The sequence below is a fragment of the Python bivittatus genome, unplaced genomic scaffold, assembly GCF_059951505.1.
Source record: "Python bivittatus isolate LINGU-HERP-01145 unplaced genomic scaffold, Pbiv_v1 ctg000090_np1212, whole genome shotgun sequence".
NCBI classification, from domain to species: Eukaryota; Metazoa; Chordata; class Lepidosauria; order Squamata; family Pythonidae; genus Python; species Python bivittatus.
The window spans coordinates 5,185,678-5,200,841 of NW_028277046.1; the positions used below are offsets into that span (position 1 = coordinate 5,185,678).

General features: G+C 52.6%; 2 protein-coding genes across 4 annotated transcripts; one reads left to right on the forward strand and one right to left on the reverse strand.

Moving 5' to 3' along the window:
* The first annotated feature begins 1,533 nt into the window (after positions 1 to 1,533).
* On the forward strand, positions 1,534 to 11,575 carry CUNH1orf167 (chromosome unknown C1orf167 homolog). 3 transcript variants are annotated; one of them, XM_088136838.1, is made up of 15 exons: positions 1,534 to 1,661; positions 2,403 to 2,631; positions 3,140 to 4,716; positions 5,161 to 5,201; positions 5,328 to 5,532; positions 5,985 to 6,136; positions 6,767 to 6,867; positions 7,202 to 7,388; positions 7,880 to 8,061; positions 8,164 to 8,302; positions 8,401 to 8,572; positions 8,813 to 8,997; positions 9,516 to 9,651; positions 9,916 to 10,026; positions 10,194 to 11,575. In XM_088136838.1, exons 2-15 carry the CDS (start codon positions 2,550 to 2,552, stop codon positions 10,245 to 10,247), a joined length of 3,324 nt encoding a protein of 1,107 aa, XP_087992964.1. In that variant the 5' UTR covers positions 1,534 to 1,661; positions 2,403 to 2,549; the 3' UTR covers positions 10,248 to 11,575. The 3 variants fall into 3 exon arrangements, with proteins under 3 accessions (XP_087992964.1, XP_087992963.1, XP_087992962.1); XM_088136837.1 differs by having other exon boundaries at positions 3,140 to 4,384; positions 4,484 to 4,716; positions 7,880 to 8,302; XM_088136836.1 differs by having other exon boundaries at positions 7,880 to 8,302.
* A 42-nt stretch (positions 11,576 to 11,617) lies between these two features.
* Positions 11,618 to 15,127, reverse strand: LOC103051539 (methylenetetrahydrofolate reductase (NADPH)). Its single transcript, XM_007420071.4, has 6 exons — positions 14,541 to 15,127; positions 13,938 to 14,118; positions 13,599 to 13,781; positions 13,372 to 13,473; positions 13,054 to 13,173; positions 11,618 to 12,299 (listed from the first exon to the last, which is right to left on the reverse strand). Exons 1-6 carry the CDS (start codon positions 14,702 to 14,704, stop codon positions 12,084 to 12,086), a joined length of 966 nt encoding a protein of 321 aa, XP_007420133.2. The 5' UTR covers positions 14,705 to 15,127; the 3' UTR covers positions 11,618 to 12,083.
* Between the last annotated feature and the right edge of the window lie 37 nt (positions 15,128 to 15,164).

Sequence of the window (15,164 nt, forward strand, 5' to 3'; positions counted from 1 at the left end):
GGATCCAGATCCGGCGAATTATAATGCAGCGTTGAACCAAGCGAGAATAGAAAAAGGATGCAGAGGGAGAGCAAAAGGCAGCCTGGTTGGGTTGGATGTCCATTTTTTAAAAATATAGACGTTTTGCTATGTTTTAGTGAGTGGAAAGCAGTAAATTGCCCGTTTAGGAAAAATGCCAGAGTTGGGGTCGAATGGTGTGATTCTGCGTTCTAGTTTTCTTCTCGCGCTTTGGAGATTTTTTAGAGGCCTGGCTTCTGTTTTGCTTTTCATCCTGGCACGTTTGGGGAATTGATTCTATGCAATGAAACACTTGTTTTTGGAACAAACCAGGTTTGTGGGCCTGGAGAAACACGGGCCAATTTTTCTCCCACCTGATGTTTCCCCTGGCTTGGGAGAATGCCTCCGTTCAAGAACGCGCCAATGCTTCAGGGTTAATTCAAGTGAATCCGGGCTTGTTCCTGGAAGCAGGAAGAGTGTAGGTAAAATTCAGATATTTGGGGGCCCGAACATGAAGGCAAGTCGGTGGGGAGCATCTCCCCCATGCTTAAAAGAACGGCGAAGGATGGACGAGGAGGCTGCCGGCTATCCCTGATGGCAGTGATGTACGAGGCTTTGCAGGTGAATTCTGGTCAAACTTTGAATCCTTTTAAGTGTTTTCCATCCTATTTGTCTGAGTTTTTGTTTGTTTGTTTGTTTATTACTTTTTTCAACCGCCCATCTCCCCCCAATGGGGGAACTCTGGGCGATTCACAACAACCATTAAAAACATAAAATATATAAATACCTAAAACCTGAATGGAAAACATTACTAAAAAGGAGAAGGAGAGACCAAGAGGATGAAAAATCTGAGGCTGAAGGCAGAAGGCCTCTATGGGGCTAGCCATCCCCACGCTTTTTTTCACGTTTGCATATGTGAAATATATATATTTCTCACACACACACACACACACCCATCCACCCACCCACCCGTCTGTCTGTCTGTCTGTCTATATCTATCGAGAATATATATATATCCATCTTCTTGGATTTGTCCTTTTTTAGTATTGTTTTAATTTTATATATAGTATGTATTTTATATATATTTATAGTTTTAATGTCTTTGTAAGCCGCCCAGAGTCCCCTATTGTGGGGGAGATGGGCGGGGGAGAAATCCAATAATAATAATAATAATAATAATAATAATAATAATAATAATAATAATAATAATAATAATAATAATAATAATATGATGTTTGCATATGTGAGCCGCCCAGAGTCACTTGGGTGAGAGGGGCAGCTGTATAAATGGAAATAAATTGAAATAAATGAAAGGGAAGCGATTGGGGCCCAACATTGCCACGGTCGTGGCTCAGTTTCCAGACTCTTTTTCCCCGAAGCGGGTGAGCGGAGCCTTCCTTCACACGTGCGTGCCCTCCCGGGTCTTCCTCCTCGCGAAATGCCCGGCGCCGCCCGGCCGTCGCGGGCTCCCCGCCGGCCCCCTTGGCGGAGCCGCCGGCGCCGCGGCCGTGCGAAGCCCCCCTGGGGGTCCCCCGTTGCAGTTCCGTCCGTTTAAACGCTGGCGCGGGGAGGCAGCTGCGGAGGGGCGCTGCAACGGAAGGGGGGGTCTCCCCAGCGGCCCCCCAGCCCGTTCCCCCCCTCGTCTGGCTGTCTAAGCGAGGCAGGTAAGCCCCCCCCCCGGTGCGCCCTTTGCAAATGTCCTTAAAGTCGTTTAGTCGGTCGTGTTAGCTGTTCGTTGCGCTTCCGCGTATTGCTCGCCTCCCTCCAAACAAATCCGCGGTATTATTTTTATATGTATCTAATACTGAATCTATAAGAAGACAGTCGAAGAAGAAGAAGAATATACCATACATCTACTTTTATTTATTTATTTTGCAAAGCGATCCGTGAGTTCAAAGTCAACTGGGAAGAAACAACTTCCTTAAAGGAAGTACGATTGGATTAAATAAAGGGCACGAAGTATTTTTTTTCTAGGGCCTCTGCGGTGGCCTGAAATCGTTTCCTTTCGTTCCTCCTTTCGGAGGTGGGGGGGATTGTGTCAGTGTCCCCAGATACAACCCCAATATTTTGCAAATATTTCTTTATGACTCACCTACCAGGCTTGCCAGCGTGGCGTAAACTCTTCTTTCGTTTTAAAAACGAGGGAGAGGCGGCCCAGCGCCTTTAAAATACGATGGGTTTCCGTGTGGATTATCCCTCGCCGATATGGCTAGGGATGATGGGTGCCGTAGTGCAAAATATCTGGAGGGCAGCGAGCTGGGAGAGGCTGGTGCCCATAGAGAATGCTGAAATAGCCGTGAAAACCTGTGCGTTAATTTACACGTGGAGAAATCACGCACCCAAGTTTCTAGTCCTCATGGCTGGCGAGGAGGCGCCTGGAACGTTAATGCTGTTTGCCTCCCTAGCTGTACCCCCTTTGCAGAGAGGGAGGGTGCCCGTTGCTACAGCTTGCAATTCTCCTTCCTGACCTCCCGCCTCGCCAGAACCGCCTTGCAACCACCAAGGCTGCGAGGTTGGCCTTTCTGTGGTTCAGGCCACGCTTCGACCCAGAGATGGAGTTTCCCCAAAGGATCCAAACCGCTGCGAGGAAAGAGAACATACCCCCGGCTTTAAGTTGCTACGTGACCCCAAGAGGTAAGCTGTGGTTGCCCGAAGATTTAGCGGTGAGGGCTTGGGACATAATTAGACGTTGCCTTCGAAGGCAAACCGCTTTTTAACACGTTCCATCTTGTTCTTCCCGAGGGTTTTTTCCAAGCCCACCCTAGAAGCAGCTTTCCTTTCTTGCGTGTGGGGGTTTGGGGTAGATTGCCTCTGAACATGGAAGCTCCACTTCTCTCTGTCGGAAAGGAGCGCTAGGTTAAACGAAAGCCCCCTTCCGTGTTGTGGCTGTCTTTGGCTGGCTGGGGGATTCTGCGAGTTGAAGTCCACCCATCTTAAAGTCCCCAAACACTGATGTAGACATTACGGCTTGCCTTTTGGAGTGTCGCGTCACGTTCATAATTAACCCTAATTCTTGGGAAACAGAGCCCTTTTGCAGGGGCTGGGTAAGGAAGAGCCACTAAGGGAAGAGGGTGTAGGATAAATCTCCTTGACTCACACCTTTGGGACCGTGATGGATTTCTGTTTTTCTCCTCCTCTCCAGAGCAGAGACATATCCAGAAAAACGTCAGCGTTAATCTCTTCCCAGCCGCGGGAAGCCGTATCCGAGCGTTCTGGCCCCAGACCGGCTCCGACGTCCGTGGGTCAAACCCCACTGGAGAAAACGCTCAAAGCCGCTTACGAGCCGCCCCTGCGAGAAGAGAAGCCTGTGGCCGGTTTCAGACCAATCTCCTTTGCCCTTCCGGATCTCGCTGGGGCCCCGCAAAAGATGCTTTGCCCCAGCAGCAAAGCAACCTTGGCTCCAAGCTGCAGGGGAGAAGATGGGAAGGTGGGACCCTCCAAGCCGGGTTGAAAAGGACCCCCCGAACTGGCTTCCCAGACAGACGCCGTGACGTTCCCAGGGCTACGTCCAGAATGGAAAACAGAGATCAGGACTTGCTGAAACGACGGCATGGGCTTTTCTCTGTGTCGAAAAGAAGCTATGAGGACCTCAAGGCTAGTAGAGAGTCCTCCTCGCCCACCCAGTCTTCAGTGGTTCCACGTCTAGACTCCCCAATGAAGAGTTGTCCTCTTCCTATGACCTTCAGTGGAATCAGTGACTCCTCCCCTCCAGGTCCGGCCCTTACCTTGGACTGTCTGAACTCTTCTACTTCGGTTGATGGTCGTTCTTCTCCTGCAGGATCTCAGACTCTCGTAGGGTCTTCTCAAAGCTCTGCTGATCTGCAAAGGTCCTTCCAGGGGCTTAAGAAGGAAGCCACTTCAACGGAGGCCGGTGGGTCCTTCCCTTGCGAATCTCCGTCATCTTCCCGACTTCATTGGCTGCCACGCGAGCCACAGATCTCAACCTTGGCTGTGCGAAAGGTCCTGGAGGCTTCGGTGAAAGGGAGCTGCTGGGGACAAAGGAGAAATAAATGGCGAACCACACTGAGGTCCACCTTGTTGGCATGTCAGGGAGGTTATTCCAGTTCTTCCATCTCCTGTTTCAAGAGCAGCTTTGGAAGGCAGCCAGCTACAAGCAAAAAGGCTACGTTGGGTGAATTAAGGGCCCAGGGCTATCTGAGGACACTTGACCCAGAAGAACTTCCTTCTGGAGCCTTCTATGGCTCTGAGATGTATCTCAAGGACCTTCCACTGGATGTCTTCTCCTTCAAGGGTTTGGAGAGCTCCCTTGAGACGTTGTGTGCAGAACCTTCTCTGAACAAAGGGTTGTCCATGGAAGAAGAAGAGGAAGAGCCACCAACCATCCATCCTTCTGGAGACCCAGAGGTCCCATTATTTCACCCATTTGGTAAGGGCATTGGAGACCTTGAAGCTGGGGAGGACCATGGGAAAGCTGGTGGAGTCCCCATCACCCTATCCTCCTTTGATGAGGTCGGACTGTTTACAGCCCGTCAGAAGGTCAACCCCTTTGGGGAAGCCATCCGGAAGGGCCCCAGAAAATGTTTCCAGCCCGCCAACAGCACTGACCAGCCGGATATGAATCTTACCGGGAGAAGGGAGAATGTGAGTTTGGCTGGTCAGAGGAATCAAAGTCAAGTCCCTTCTGCAGGAAGGGCCAGCGATGGGGTTGACCCTGCAGCCTGTCAAGCGGGAGATGACGGGACGGCTCTCATGGAAGAGGTGAGTGGAGATGTTTAAGCAGCCTTGGGGGGCCGTCTGTGAGAGAGGCTTCATTTGCATCCAGGACTCAACAGAGACCTGAACTAAGGTCTCTCCCGACCTTGCAATTCCACGATGCACAATTCTTTAACTATTGCCTTAAAAAAGGAAACTCATTCCCAGGAAGAACAGGATCTCTCATTCTAATTTTCCCTTTTCCCCTGCATTATTTTTGTTTTACGTTCCTCATCGCATTTAACGATGTAGATTAAGTCTTGGCCCACAGCCAGGGCACCTGTCTGGAGGCAGTGACTCCCCCAAGCAAATGACGTGCAATCCGTTTTTTGTTTTTTAATCAATTTTGCACAATCCCATTCTGGCTTCCTTAGATGCTCTGCCTTTCTTCTCAGGACAGAAAGGGGGGGCTGGTTTGAGAAAGCGTGTGGACTGTGTTTTTCTTTGCAGAACCTGGAAGATGACGTCAAGTCAGTGGAAAGGAGAGACGGGTAAGAGGCTGGTTTGGACTGGGAGGAAACACTTTGGGGAACAAGACCAGGACCAAACCCCATGGCTATATTAGAGGAGTACACTAAGATTTCTCTCCTTTTTTGCTGGAAATGTATGCCTCACAGGAGCCACCCCCTGCTGGCAAAATGTTTCGTGGCCTGGCACAGCCACATCTTTGGGAAGAGAGACGCCGCTCAGGCCTTACACGAGCACCATCTCTTGCACAAGGGTGTTGGTGCCTTGCAATGGGCAGTGCAACTCAGGAGCGTGCAAAGAGAAGCCGCACAAAAACATCACACCTTGGGGGTCCTTGCTGGCAGTTTCTGGAGGGTAAGAGACGGGAGACCTAATGGGGCAGGCGGGCAGGGTGCCCGGGGTGGCCTCTGCCCGGGAAACAGAACAGGGGTTTTGCAAGCCAAAATCTCGGGTTCAATTCCTTTGAAATCCCAATTAAAGGAAAACCAGGGAAAGAAAAGAGCACCTCTTTGCAATTTTTCCCCCCAAAAGCCCCAAAGCTGCTTTGTAGGAAAACACTTTTAAAACTTCCTTACAAGGAGAAGCCTTCCTTCCTTGCAAGAGGAGAAGCCTCTGTCTTCAGGTTTAGGAACTAAAATAAAAGATGGGAAAAGGAGGGGGAATGGAAATGGGGTAACGGTGGAGGCTCGGCGGCATCTCTCGTGGTTAGGTGTGCAGTCAAGATGTTCCAGCTGGCGTGATGGAATTTCAGCTCTGATTTGGAGAGACGGATTTGCCCGCGCCAGTAAAACCCGATGTTTTGTTAGTGGCAGGACGCTGCAGCGAAGCAGCGAGGGAGGCCTGGTTCGGAGGAGTCTGGAGCCCTGACTGGTGGGAAAGCCGGCCTTCTGGGAAGAAAGTGTGCAAAAAAACCACCTGCCTTGCACCAACCGTCTCCTGGGTGTCTCCAGTTCTGCAGGTGTGCAAAGCTGAAGTGGGAACGCCTTCCTTTTTCGGCAAACAAAGATCATTTTCCCCCTCGATGAAGCACAGCGCGAGATTTCTGAGCAATGGCCAGCCAAAGATTTTAGTCCACCGAGGATAAGATTCTCGACTTTGCACGCTGGTTGCCTAGTGAAAGAACAGGTGCAAAACTTAAGCAGGGTTTATCTATGCCTGGCTTAAGCCATTGTGTTAAGCTGCGGTTTTAACCGTGATTCGTTGGCATATCCTAATTTGCGTGACCTGCTAAGCCGTAAATCGGGAGTTCCAACCTTTGCAAGACGTTGCACGGATGGCAAACTAGGGAAAAGTTGGCTAGCGTGTCCTGTGAAGTGAGCCTTTGTGCTCGTGCCTAAATGCACACTTACACACACACACAGGCACGCATTTCAAAAAGGTAAACCGATTGAAGAAGCCGGTCGCTCTGAACTGGCGCAGCCCCCTGCAAAGGAGGCTCCGTCATGATCATCGGCCCCCTCCCGGGTCCTGCCGGTGAATCCCTCCCTGGAATTCCCTTTCTGATCTGGAGCAGAAACCTCTGTCTTGCTTGCCGTCCCTTGGGTTTGCAGAAGCTGGCTAATTTCTGCAGCCGATGGCTTGTTTGCAGGGCCGAACGTCTTCGGTGGGCGCAGCTGCGTGGCAGGGAGGAAGGAAGGGAGCTGAGCCAGGAGAAGGAAGAAGTTCAGGATTGGCAGCGGCGGCTGGCTGGTAAAGCAGCGACCCGTTGCTCGCTCAGACGCTCCGCAAAGGTGCCGGGGAGTTTGGGGTGATGGGTCGATCGATATTTGTCTGAATTTCACTTAGAGGCTCGCTCTTCCTCTGAGCCTGTTTTCTCAAGGAGGTACGTTAGCATCACAACAATCTTGCGGGGCGGGCAGCAGCCGGGTCTCCCTTTTGCTAGACTGTACACTGGGCTGGCCCAGGGTGGTGGGGTGGTCGTCCAGCCCCTGTGGAGAGCACCAGGCTCAGAGGGGCATTGGGGTGGCGGTGAACCGCAGAAGCCTCTCCCCCCTCCAGCGAGTCTTCTCTCTCTTTCCCGCAGCGGCTGGCAGGCCGTGGCACCTTCAGGAAGAGACATTGGCAGAAGAGGGGGCTCCCCTCCCAGCGGTTTGTGTCCTGCTGGAAAAGAAGACGTTGGGAGAGGCTTTCAGGCGGTGGCGTTCCCACGGCCCGGAAAACCAGCAGATTCGGCTGCTGGCATCCCGGATCCAGGGCAGGCTGATTGGGCGGTGAGATGCTGCCATCGTAAGGCTAAACCGCGCGACGAGGATGAGGACGAGGCGGGCGCCTTCAAACGTCGCTCCCCGTTCGTCCCTCGGCTCTGCTGTTTTCACGGTGGGCGTTGAGGGCCGCGTTGGTATCAGGGCGGTGTTTCTCAAACCCGATCGTTGGCCGCTCCGCTCTCGGGTCCCCTTTGCCTTTGACCGGCATTGGAACCGGGTTCACGTTTTAACCGTGGTTTGTTTGCATGAGCTGTTGGCTGGGCTGGCGGCTGACACCCTGGGCGATGCCCAACGAAGCACCAGCGTGGTTTAATGGGATGGAGAGCCCGGCAGGAGGGCGGGAACGGTCCAGAAATGGTGGCCAAACCGAGGCTTATGGGAGATGCTGTCCAGCCACCCCCCCGGGATGAAGGTGCTTCCCCAAAATGGGGTCCTGATCCACAGATCGGTCCTTCCCTTCCCCGTCTTTGATTCCTTCCTCCGGTGGTCTTTCCAAGATGCTTGAACGGGTGGAAGAGAGTGGTCCAGCGCCAGCGGCAAAGCGAGGTGGGTCTGGCGCGCCGGCGGGCCAAATCCCTGAGGGCATGTTTCCAGCAGTGGTCCCTAATGGTGCAAGCCAGGGAAAAGGCTAAGGGGACGTTGGCCGCGCTGCTGGCCGGGAAACGGCGGAGCTCCTGCGGTGAGTCGCCCAACAACGTCTCGGACCTTTCCCCCATTCTCCCTTTCCCGGGGCGACTTGCGGAGGAAGCCCGGCCAAGCTGTTCATCTCCAAATGCTCCAGGGGCCCCGAGGGGCCCAGCTGGAGCAAGGTGGCCCCAAAGGAACGGAGAAGCCACGTTGGAGTACCTTTTCCACCTGAGGGCGTTGCAGGGAGCGTTTCGGACTTGGAAGGCGAGATGCTGGGAAGCCCGGCGGGCTGGGTAAGTGGCTTCCGAAATGTCAGTTCCTCCCCTCTCCCTCTTTTCCAAAAGGCACGTTTCTAGTCCTCATGGAGGCCCGCCACCTCTTTTCTCTGCAGCGCTTTCTGTCGAGGGTTGGCCCTGCGGCAGCTGCGGGAGGCTCTGCAAAGGTGGCGCTGGAGGGGTCTGAATCCTCCTGGGCTCGCTGAGGGCTCTCTCCTTGCGTCGCCGGGTTCTCGAGAGTCTTCCTTCTCCTCTGGCTTGGCCAGCGCCAGCAGCTCGCGGGAAAAGGCAAGGAAGCCTCCCCGGCGGGGATGCGTGGGACCCCAGGGCCGGCACCCTGCGGGAGATGGCGATGTTTGTGTGGGGTGTAGCAGTGACACGCTTTGCACGTGTGCGTGGGGCGTGGATTCGGTAAAGGGCGTCCGCAGCACTGATGCTCGGTTACTTTCCAGGCGGAAACACGCTTTTCAGGAGCGATGCTGGCTGTCCAGGCTGGCTTCTGGGTTAAGGTGTGTCCTTTCTTTGCAGGAGATCCAACTGGTAGAGCCCAGCCTCATCAGCCTGTCTTCCCTGGTGACTGTCGAAGACCCCAGCGTCCTCCTCCCTCCCGGCCCTCGCTGCCCGAGATGCGACTCCAACCATGAAAATCCTACCCACGTTGCCGACCAGTTCCCGGCCCAGGGCTCTCCTCTTCGGCTTAACTGGCGGGCAGCGTAAGTCCCTCCGTTTGGGAATCTGGCGTTTCCATCGCGAAAGATGGCTGGGTTCGGCGGCGATCGGCTTCCCCAACCTGCTCCTGGAAGCACCTTCCGTTCCCTGTGCTCTTTTATTCCCTCCTCCTCTCCAAAAGCAGAGGAAGAGCAGAGTTTGGGTCTCTCTTGGAAGTTGGGGGGCCATGCTGTATGAGGTATGACAGGCAGCACCTCCCAAAAGAGGAACCGTGGCTCTTTGGGGGCCCAAAGGTTTTCCAAAGAAAATCCAATAGGTATTGCCTCTCCACATTGGCACCCCTCAAGTTTCTAGCCCTCATGAGCCAAATGAAAACAGAACAGGTTAAGGGATTTCCTAGGATGGGGGCATAGTGGCCTGGGGGTGGCCCACAGTCCCCCTAAGCCACGTTGCTCGCCTGGCAGAAGGAATCTTGCTTTTCTCTGTGCTGGTCAACTCTGGTGCAGGGAGATGCGTGCCTCCCTGCGTGCCTGACTCCTCTGCCTCTTGGCCCCGCTTCCAGGAGCAAGTGTGGGAGGCTGTGGAGACACCGAGTCCGGCTGCACCGGTTCCAGGAGGCCCGGGACGCGCGGCAGCTGGCGAAGGCCTGGCAGCTTTGGAAAGGCGCCTGCAGAACCAAGCGGGTGGTGCAAGCGTTGGTGAGCGTGTTGCCCGGTTCTTGCCACACCCTCCAGGACCGTTCTTTGCATCTGCCTGCAGGACCGGGACCCTTTGTTTTAAGTGCCATGAAGTTTCTAGTCCATATGAACTCCATAAAAAGGGGGGGGGACCTTATTCGCAGCACGGTGGCGGGAGGATGGTTAAGATAGCAGCACTTGATCAGAAGAAATTGGTGCTCGTGCTAGGTAGCAAATCTGTTTCTGAATGGGGGTGTCTTATCTTTGCCATCCTTCCTCCCGCAGAGTTGGCAGAGACGGGCGCAATGGGGCTGGAAGATATGGAGGCGGCGTCGCCTACAGCTTCAGGTGGCCCGGCGTTTCCAGGAGGCTGAAGAGGAACAGTTGCTCAAAACAGTAAGAAGGATGCTTGGAGGGGTGGGGGGCATTGGCACCCCCCTTCCCCACCCCCTGACCTTTTCCTTTACGGTTGGGTTGTGCCAAGGCCCCCCGTGGAAAGGGTTGGCGGGCAGTCGCAGGGCACCCGGCTATCCTGCCAACCCGCCCGGACGGTCTCTTTGCAGGCGTTTGGAAAGTGGTGTCGGCTGGCGGCCGCCTCCTGTGCCCAGATTGAGTAAATGCCGGTCTGGATCTCCCCTGCCACCGCTTTTTTTAACCTGCCGCGGGACAGGCAGGCGCGAAAAAACTGGACTTTGCACTCCGTTGGCACCGATTTGTATCCGGTGGCCACATTTTGGAAGGGGGGAAGCGGCCGAAGAATTGAGCCACGGCCAGGACAAACTGGGCTTGCTTGTTTTCAGATGATCATTAAAATTCAAGCCCCTTGATGGTCTCTTCCTTGCTGCAACGTGAGCCCTTCCTCATGCAGAAGTTCAGGAAAACCACTTTGCGGGGAGCAGATCCTCCTTCAGAGGATAAGTCAGGCTGCATTTAATGTCCTTGCAACTAGAATCCTTTTCTACTCATCCACGCTAAAGCCGATCAGGTCTTCATTCAATGCTTGGTGGGGCGGGGAGTCTTCTCTTCCCCCTCTGCAGACCCCCCAGACATCCCCCCTTCCCTCTCAAGGGACTTTCCTGTGTTCACCAGCCCCCTCTGCAAACACTCATCTAGGATTAAGCTCACATCAGCCCTTTCCTGCGGGACCGTTCAGACAGACGGGGACTGCACCTTTTGATTTTCCAAGCCCGAGCAAAACCTCCCGGGCATCGGGGTCTGCACGGTGACCGTTGTCCCCCGAGGCCGACGGGGAGGCCAGGGACAGGCTGAGAATCTCAGCTTTGAGTTACGCAAGAGGAGGAGGGAGAGGCCCTTATAAAATAAAGCTTTATTTTGTCCTCTGTTGGGGAAGGGGTCAGCAGCAGTCTCAAAGGAGAATGGTAACGGCCCTAAGAAAACAGGACGAGTTGATAGGAATTTGAGGGCAAGGAGGGAACGTGGCGCGACGCTAGAGGCCAAGCATAATTCCAGGGAAGACACTGATTATGTATTGAACCTGGCTTGTTCCCTTCTGCAACAGGGCGTCTCTCGCAGCCTGTTTTTCAACCTGAAAACAGGCTGAGAACTGCGCGGTTCTGTTGCATCTTGAACCCCCCAGTTTTGCGATGAACCCGCCTTCAGCAAATTTCCCGGACCGGTTAGGTATAACCCCTTTGTTTTCACGCCTACCAACTTACTCCTGAGCGGAGGCAGGACAGACAGTCTCACCTTTACGCAACCATTTGCACACCCCCCCCCCAGCTGAGGTCTCTTAGCTGAGCCGCCGGGTTGGAAACGCAGGAGCCCGGGGCTGCGTGCGGCCGAGGACCGACCAGAGGATTTCTCATTGTTGTGGGATTACGGTTCCCATCGCTCCCTTGCTACTGATTGCACAGGTTTGGAGTACTCCCTCCAAGAGTTGAGAGCAAAACGCAAAGGTCCCGGTTGTCCAGGCAGAGGGTTTGAATCCTGGCCATTTGCAAATGCAAAGAGGTGGGAGACAGCTATGTGTGTGCGTGCGTGCAAGGATTTGCTTGGCTAAAGGCGTTTTCCTGCACTGGAGACCCCACGCTGCTCTGGAAGAGGCCGTTCTGCTCCCCCTCCTGACGCCACGCCTGGGGACGCTACGGGTGAGTCATTTTATTTCATCGTTCATTGCTTTACAAGGGTTTAACTGGCTGGCCCCCTTTCCCCAGACAAAACGAGAAAGTGAAACTCGAGGTCTGCCTCTTAGAAAGTCAAAATAAATAGAGGGTGGGGGGGACACGGTGAGCTAAAACCGGGAGTCGGTTGCAGGTCTCAGCCAAGCTGGCCGTTGTGAGCCCCCTAAGCAGGGCCTTGTGTGAAGCGGCTGCTTTCACAGGGTTTAGAGTGCTGGTCACCCAAAAAATAAGTGGAAAGATCAGAAGGAGGCTTCTGCTGGGCCGTTAGCTGCCGTTCATCTTGAGGAAGGGGAAAGGTTTGGGGGTCCCGTCTCAAACGTGGGAGGAGCTTCTCTGTTCTTCTGGACTGTTCAACTGCTCGTAGGTGTCCTCCAAAACCTGCCACAGGCAACTGTCCAGGGGGAAATCGTTGTCCACTAGGTTGACCAAGAAGTAGTTGTCGTGAATGTACTGGATAATCATGCGGGAGGGCGACTCCTCTTCGTAGAGCTTGGCCCACTGCTCGACCCACAAGGCGAAGGCCTCGTCCTACACAGCAGGGTTAAAGACACATTTTAAGAGCATTTGTGCAACAGTTAAGAGCCAACTTAGGTCGCAGAAGATGTCGAGAATCTGGAGAGGCTTTGCCTCAAACCCAGGATTAAGCCTGGGAGCTGTTCCCGAAAAACGAGCCCAATGAATATTTTTCACCCGCGGCTCCCTCTGGGAAGACAGGCTCAAGTTATGACAAGATTCCAGATTCAGAGATCTGGAATGGGGGCGTTTGCAATCCTGTAGGAAGAACACTAGCGAGTCTGCAATTGCCTTGAGGGTGCTTTAGAAGGAAGAACAGAGCTGAAACACCTTCCTAAGATTTGAAAAAAGGGAGGGAGGAAAGATGTGGAAGAAATGGAGAGGTTTATAATGTCACCGGATGTTTGCACTATTAGCGGGGACAGAACCAGAGATTGTGTCATATATATATATATATGTTTTTAATATTGTTTTAATTGTATATATGATACGTATTTTATATATATATTTATAGTTTTAATGTCTTTGTAACCCGCCCAGAGTCCCCTATTGTAGGGGAGATGGGCGGGAGAGAAATCTACTAAATAAAATAAATAAAAATAAATAAAATAAATATGTTAAACGCAACCTGGGGAGCGTTGGAAAAACAAGACTGGGGCTATTTTTTTTCCAAGGAGAAGTTGTTAGTTTCTTGTCCCTGGACTGCAGGCTGGGCAGTGAGAAACAGGCCAACCGGAAATACGCATGTGGGAAAAAGGAACAGGTTTACCTTCCAGAACATGAAGCTAACTGGGTCCACCACTGTCGGCTGTATGATCTCTCTGCCTGGGAAGATACCCCACGTCACGGCGTTTGGCTGCATCTCATGAGCGTTGGTGACGTTTTCCCCCTGCCAAAAGGAACAGGAAAGGGTCATTGAAGAAGAGCGAAAAGCCCGTGCGTTTATTTCCACAGCTCAATGCCACAGGGGGCTGTAGGATCACCCAACTATTCTTTTTCTCTCTGCTCCTAGGCAGGTAGAGCTCAGCTGATTTTGTTCTCTGACGCCCATGTCTCAGCATCCTTCTGCTGACAAATTCCAGAATACCTTGACGTTGACGATGTGGTAATTCACCCGCTGCCCATACTTTTTGAGGACTGTCAGAAGAGCCTTGATGTTCTCGGCGGAGGCGAAGAACTCCAAGTAGGCCTGCAAGGGGTGAGAGAGGAGAATAGGGCAGCCATTTCTTGGCCACAAGAGCGGGTCGTGAGGAGTCAAGGCGGACTCGAAGGTACCAAAAAAAGAACAAGAACCAAACTGATCGAGGACGTTACCTTCTGGAAGACGTAACCCCCCTCAGGTCCCCATCCCACGATAGGGTCTGTAGAAGGCTTTCCGTTGATATTAGGTTGGGAGTTGATGGTCAAGATGCCTCTCCTGTTCACTCTGACTAGCTCTTCTTTCATGAGGTTGGTCTCGGCCGCCAAGGGGTCATCGTTCCATGGCAAACATGTCACCTTGAGGAAGAAGACGGTGGGTCAAGGCTGTAGAAGGAAGACTAGACCAGAGCACCCAACTTTGGCTTGGTCTTCTCATTGACAAGCATCCAACATCCAACTTCCTTCTTTTTTTTCTTTCACCAGGCAAGGTCCGTGTTCCCCCCGAGTTCTCACCTTGTGCCCATTTCTGTTGCATTCCCCAGCGATGTAGCACCTGAAGACTTCATAGACGCTGTCTTCGCTGGTCAGCTCTTCTCCCCACATCTTCAGAAGTTCTTCTCGAGGGGATTTGCTCTTCAAGTAGAAAAGGTAATAGTCTTTCAGCTCCCCGAAGGCTGGGGAGGAAGAGTTCCCCCTGAAGGTTGGGGAGAGAATTGGCGGGTCAGGGAAGAGAAAGAAGAACCCAAAGAGGAATTTCTCTGCTTTGTTTGATTGTTACCGGACAGCATTTAAATTAACATTTAAATTGAGAGCACGGGAGGTCTGTGGACTTTTTAAGCAGCCTTGAAGTCCAGAATTAGTAGAAAGCTGGGTAATATATAACATATTAAAATTTTATATATAATATATACAAAACCAGAATCTGATAACCAAATCCTCTCCATTCCACAAGAAGCCTAAAGTTAATTTCCCTTGATTGATTGATTGATTGATTGATTGGATTTCTCCCCCACCCATCTCCCCCCAATGGGGGACTCTATTTTAGCACTACTGTTCTCCTATCCAACCTATTTCTTTTTCCATCAACAGGCCCCATTGCCAGAGCATCACACTCACCATCGGCCGTTGGGGAATTCGTCCCACTCCTGCGTTCGATAGATGTAGCTCTTTGGCCGAGAGGCCCAGAAAATAGGCCGGACGTCTTCAACTCGCCGTTTGGGGTGAGCGCTGACCGCCCACGGTAAGGGACGCCTGGTGTAGAGAAGTGGGGCAGGAAACATTAAAACGGTTCAAAACCTTTATCCAACATTCAACGGTCTTCTTGAGGTAGTTCACCCTGATGCCACAAACTGTTACGGAGAAGGGAGTCCCGTCCTGAACCACAGTTTATTGGGAAATGAGTAAGTCTAGCTAGTCTCAGGAAAAGGGGTTTGGAAATCTTGGGTTCGGTTTTCCTGAACTGGTATTTTGCACCATCCAACTCCTCTGTCAACTGGAGTTTGTTTAAAGCAAGCAGATTTCAAACTCACCCTAAAGGGGAAATGAGGTCAAGATTCTTACGCAATGACTCTTCTCAGCAGCCAAGAGCAGACTCCTAAAATGGCTTCGGCTCAGTGGAATGTGCCAATCCAGCTGTTGCAGTGGTTAAACCACGATAGATGGCTCAGCGTGCATTATACGTCAGATCACTGTGGCTTATTCACCCAGCCAAGCCTGAACCCCATGAAGCCATCCCATGTG